Here is a 6,000-nt window from a genome sequence, read left to right on the forward strand (position 1 = left end):
CTGCAGAACTACAAGGCTCAGCATCCTCCATCCAATACTGTATGCAGGAGTTTTTTGCCTTAAAAAAAAAATAGCGTGTGCTTCGCCATATTTTTGTATGCTAGCCAGGTACCGCAGGCAGGTACGGGCTGCCCCCAACTCCCAGCTGCCTATTTGTACCCGGCTGGGAACCAAAAATATAGGGAAGCCTTTTTTTTTTTCAATTTTATGAAATAATTAAACAAAAAAAAAATGACGTGGGCTTCGCCCAATTTTTGAGTCCAGCCAGGTACAACTAGGCAGCTGGGGATTGGAATCTGCAGTACAGGGTGCCCAAGTTTTCTGGGCACCCCCGGTGCGAATTGCAGTCTGCAGCCGCCCCAGAAAATGGCGCTTTCATATAAGCGCCATCTTCTGGCACTGTATCCAACTCTTCCAGCTGCCCTGATGCCGGGTGGCTTGCTGGGTAATAATGGGGTTAGGGCTAGCTGTATATTATCAACTGGCCCTAAGCCAGAAATTCATAGTGTCACGCCAATATTAGACAGGGCCACCATGAATTTCTAGTAACGATAAAAAAAACACGACAGAAAAATATTTTTATTAGAAATAAAACACAACACAATTAGTGACTCCCATCTTTATTGATATAAAGAAGACCCCCCTCCGCAGTAATCCTGGGTCAGGGTCCCGCGATATCCAATCCAGATCCAATATCATCTGATCAGTTTGCTGGAAGGCAAAGCGATCAGATGATGTGTCAGGTTCAAGGATGTGAATCACATCACACATCAGCTGATTGTATAAACGGCGTTTATACAATCAGCTGATGCATCAGTAGGAAAAAAAAACAAAAAACTACACATCTCTGTGCTGACTCCCGTCCGATCGCTGCAGGACCCTGCGGTAATCAGCTGATGAAGTCTCCTGACCGCATCAGCTGTTTAAAAGCCGGCCGGGTGGTAAAAAGCTGGCCTCACCGCGAGACTTATACGATCAGCTGATGCGTCAGGTGACCGCATCCGCTGATCACCGCCAGGTCCTGCAGCTATCGGACGTGCCCGGGAGTCTGCACACAGCCGGAGCAAGGGTGGCAGTACCGGGAGAGGAGCTGGGAGCAGACATGTCGGGAGTCTGCAGACAGGTGAATATGACATTTTCTTTTTCTATCATTCACTTCTGATTTCGCAGCTCCTTCCACCTCCGGTGGCAGTACCGGGAGAATTCACGCTTCTGTGTTTACCAACAGAAGGAATCCTCTTCCTGTACATGTCACTGTACTACCCACCCCTTGCGTTTATAGCTGCGTTTTTAGTCATAGAAACGCACTAAAACGCAGCTATATTTGCGTTTTTCATTGCGTTTTTCAACATCTCATTGAATTCAATGGGAGGAAAACGCAGTGAAAAGCGCAAACAAAATTGACATGCTGCATTTTTGTGGGCACCACAAAAACGTAGCTAAAAAAAACTCAGACTTTGCTAGTGAAGCAAAGTCATGCAGTGTTCTGAACAAAAACGCACTCGAAAAACGGGCAAAAACGCCGAGAAAAATGCACTGTGTGCACATAGCCTTACATGGTGAAATCCTGATGAAGAAGTTGGATTACTTTCAAAAGCGTCGAATAAACGGCCCATAAACTGCATCTGTGTACTTGGATCCCTTCCTGCAGGAGCGCAGATTAAACTACTTTTTTTCCTCAATATCCTTTAATTGTGAAAGAATCACGGGGATGAATCTGTAGAATTTAAATGAATAAAACAGGTGCACGATACCCATCACTAACGCTTGGAAGCTGGGAGATATGTAAAAACGTGATGTCACCAACCTCACTCAGATCCCAATACAAAACCAAATTACCTCTTTAACCAATGACGCTGCAATCAATGGTATAAGCATATTATTATTTTTTTTTTTACTCACATGGTTATTAAATTGGATAGATGCCATTTTTTGCTTTATCCTGCAGTTTATACGCAGAATCTTCCCATATTTCTTAAAGAAATCCTCCATGATGTTTTTTTTATTAAATTTATTAGGCACATTCCTAATAAAAAAAGTGGTCATCTCACTGGGGGAGACTGGAACAGTGTGTTGAGCACCAGCAGAACGTTCTCCTTTGCTAGCCACAGAGCTTGAGGGGATAGCTGTTAAAAAAAAAACAAGACTTTACAAAAGAAGGAGACATATATAATGACACAGACAAATAAGGGTTTTCCCATTCTAAAATGGTGTGTGTATAGGTTTACTCTAGGAGAAAAATAAGATTAAAGTTAGTAACCCTCCGCAGGTGCAGCTTTCTGATGCTTTCCCCACTCTGCGGTAGTGACATCACAGGGCTCAGTGGTGATGCTCATGAAGACACAAGACACTGAGCCGAAGGATTGACTGCAGCCATCATGTCTGTTGTAATTGTGACGTCACCACTGCAGCCCATCAACAAAGACTGGCTGGAAAAGTGGAGGGTCAGTAACAGATTTTTATCTGAGCACTGTGTAGCCTCCAAGACAATATCAGACAACGCTACAGTTCAGGATTTATTTTTTTATAATATAATTGGTTACGGACATAATATAACAGAAAATGTACTTTTGGAAAAAAAAGCTCTCACCTTGAATTTCAGGCAGCAGCTCACCTTCTTCCAGTAAGGGTCGAATTCTTCCAGGTATCAACTCACTAGGACCAGGTGAAGAATAGTCTCTGGGAGATCCTTGCTGGTTTGGCCCCAAAAAGGAAACCATTCTGGTAGATGTTGTATGACCTGTATCTTGCAAATGGGACTTATTAAAAGTCACTTGACTTGATAAACTCGCTGGGCTAGTTTTAACAGATTCAGTTTGATTGGGAGTAGAAATTGGTCTTACAATTGGTTGAGTTTTTGATGGAGAATCGGCATCGGTCACCTTGGCCTGTGGAGTAACGTTATCTGTTTTTTTAATTTCTTTTCCCCGATGAGTTTTCATTTGACTTTTTACAACATCAAACAAGCTCCTGACATAGATGTTTGCTCCTCCTTTTAAATCCCGGTTCAATCGACCAGCCCTCTTGACAGGTGGATGTTCGCTATGGGGATCTGAAGAAGCTTCACCTGAGATGGCGACATCATTTCTACGTGGTGAACGAACATACTCCGGTTTTCTTTTTACTCCTTTTTGTCCCTCCTCTCTTCTTGGCTCTTCAACAAAACTAGTAAAACTACTATTGGCACTTGCAAATGAAGGTCTGGGTGTTCCTGCTTCACTTTTGTTTTTCTTCTCTGAAGACATAGAGAAGAAGTTGATGTTCCCAGATGTCGATGACGTTGTAGGAGCTCCAAATAGGGGTGGATCTTTTGACTCGTTTTTACTTGACATGCTAAAAGATGATGCCGATGTTTCATCTAATTTATTTGCTCCCGGTAGGATTGGTTTGAAAGTTGTATGAGCGGGAGGTTTGAAACTGTGCTCTGAATTGGAGGCTACCTGTGTAAAAGTGGAGTCCGCAGCACTAGAACTGGTACTTATTTGTGTCGTGGTACCAAATACACTTCCAGTCTGCACAGTGGAAATATTTGAGGACTGACCAAAAATTGACATTTTCTCAGTGGCTGCTGTCTTGCTAACTTGTGCAGATTGTGCAATTCCAAATGCAGAAGATGGTTGTGCACTGATAGAACCAGATTCTTGCTTACTAAATGGAGGTTGGAAGCCAGGAGACTGACCAAAAATATTACTTTGTCCACTGTTTACCTGTCCAAATGCAGACACTTGGCTACTACTATTTGGCCCAGATTGCGTAGAACCTGCCTGACTAAAACTTTGTCCAGTCACATTCTGCGCAAACATAGGTGTCTGGGTCGGGTTGGAGGGTGTCTGGCCAAACAAAAATCTATTACTAGGGGATTGTTGTCCAAATTGTGGACCTTGATTTGAGCCATCCTCAGACTGTCTAGATGCTGCTGATGACTCAGATGTTGCCTGGGAAAATATAGAAGTATTGCTTCCAAAGGGGGAGGCTGACTGGCTAGTTGTAGGCTGTGTAAAGAAAGATGCAGATTGGTTAGTAGTCGCTTGGGCAAAGAGAGATGTAGATTGACTAGATGGTACTTGGGCAAAAGGAGATGCAGATTTACTGGGAGTAATTTGTCCAAATATAGATGATTGATTGTTACTGCTTTGTCCAAACGATGGCGCAGGTGGCCCCGTAGAAGTCTGCCCAAATGCAGGTAGTGTTTGAGTATTGGTTGTCTGTCCAAAGAGGGAAGATGACTGTCCGGTAGTTGCCAGCCCAAACACAGGACCAGTTTGTCCCAAAGACTGTTGTGCAAAAGTAGTAGAAGCCTGATTATTAGCAGTCTGTCCAAAGGTAAAGCCAGACTGTCCTGTTGTAACCTGTCCAAAGGCTGGTGCAGATGGAGCAGAAGAAACCTGGCCAAATGCAGGAGCGGTTAGACCAGATGTTGTCTGTCCAAACACAGGTGGTGACTGACTAGGGGTGCTCTGCCCAAATATTGGCGTAAACTGTGCAGACGTGCCCTGCCCAAACGCAGGTGCCGACTGATTAGTGGATTGTCCAAATGAAGGAGCAGACTGCCCTGAGCTGGACTGTCCGAACAGCGGAGCTGTCTGTCCAGATGTTGCTAGTCCAAACACTGATGTATTAGCTGTGTGCCCAAAGGTAGGAGCAGACTGCCCAGCGGTGGCCTGCCCAAATATAGAATTAGACTGGCCAGAAGGAGCCTGACCAAACAGTGTCCCTGAAGAAGAACCCTGGCCAAATGTAGGGGCCTACAGTCCACCACTTGCCTGGCCAAATGCTGGAGTAGTTTGAACAGAATTAGTCTGTCCAAAGATAGAAGAAGATTGGCTTAAAGTATTCTGACCAAAAACAGACTGGTTGTTACCGAGCTGTCCAAACATAGGGGCTGACTGGCCAGTAGAGGCTGTCCAAATGTAGGGGCAGGCTGTACAGTTGCATTTTGGCCAAATAATGTTGTCTGCCCAAACATAGCTGCATTCTGATTTTGTGTATTGGGGTTTGTGGTTTGTTGTCCACCGAACACATTGCTATTGTTCATGGTTTGTGAGGAAAGAAAACTTGCGCCTTGTACACCTAAGAAACATATAGAAATGTAAGATTAAAATCTCAAGAAAGGTTGATCCTATCTAGACAGTATTGTACTGTGACAGTTCTCAATTCAGCAACATTAAAGGGAACTTATTTCTTACAAAAATACAATTTACACCAGTGCATAGAGTGGTAATCAGCAGGTAAATAGCATTGAAATCCTATCTGCCAGGTTTAGTGGGAGTGATTAAGTTCAAATGCTTTTTAGCTAAAAATTCATGCATTTAAAAATCATAAATTCCCATCTTCAAGATCCTATCCCAATATGTAGATGTAATAAAAATAATAACATTAGCAGATACCTTCAATTAGAAATGTAATATAGTTCGCCTACTATAGCTATGTCTCTTACCTCATGTGTGGGGGTGTGGGTGTCACGTTAAACTTAAGCTGGGTTTACACACTGCAACATCTCAAACGACATCGCTGTAACGTCACCGGTTTGGTGACGCAATAGCGATGTTGTTTGCGATGTTGCAGTGTGTGAAACCTATCAGCGACCCGGCCCCTGCTGTGAAGTTGCTGGAAGTTGCTGATCGCTACAAATCGTTCAGGACCATTCCTAGGTCCTTTGTTTCCAGCTGTGCAGCATGCATCGCTGGAAAGTTTCAGTGTGTGAAAGACTTTGCAGAGACTTTGTTAGCAACTTCCCTTTCAAAAGGCTGCTTATCAACGCCCCCAACAACCAGCTAGGTCGCTCTGCAGGTCCGGATCGCTGTTGAGTTGTTGGCCAGGTTTGCCTGTTTGAACAGCTCACCAGAGACTTAGCAGAGACTTAGGGAGGTCGCTGTTACGTCACAAAACCGGTGACGTTACAGCGATGTCCTTTGCGATGTTGCAGTGTGTAAACCCAGCTTTAGGAACCAGTACTCCACTAACTACCTGGTAAATATTTCACTACCATGTGTATCTCTG

The 6,000-nt window shown here is 43.9% G+C and overlaps 1 protein-coding gene across 1 annotated transcript in view; it reads right to left on the minus strand.

The window, feature by feature from the left end:
• The window catches only part of LOC142260570 (uncharacterized), an 87,200-nt gene extending 82,165 nt beyond the window's left edge, over positions 1–5,035 (minus strand). Inside the window, 3 exon segments of the mRNA XM_075331996.1 lie at positions 1,903–2,126; positions 2,591–4,900; positions 4,903–5,035. Coding sequence (XP_075188111.1) covers positions 1,903–2,126; positions 2,591–4,900; positions 4,903–5,035 — 2,667 coding nt within the window.
• Positions 5,036–6,000: the final 965 nt, after the last annotated feature.

Source organism: Anomaloglossus baeobatrachus, unplaced genomic scaffold (genome assembly GCF_048569485.1).
Source record: "Anomaloglossus baeobatrachus isolate aAnoBae1 unplaced genomic scaffold, aAnoBae1.hap1 Scaffold_133, whole genome shotgun sequence".
Lineage (NCBI taxonomy): Eukaryota > Metazoa > Chordata > Amphibia > Anura > Aromobatidae > Anomaloglossus > Anomaloglossus baeobatrachus.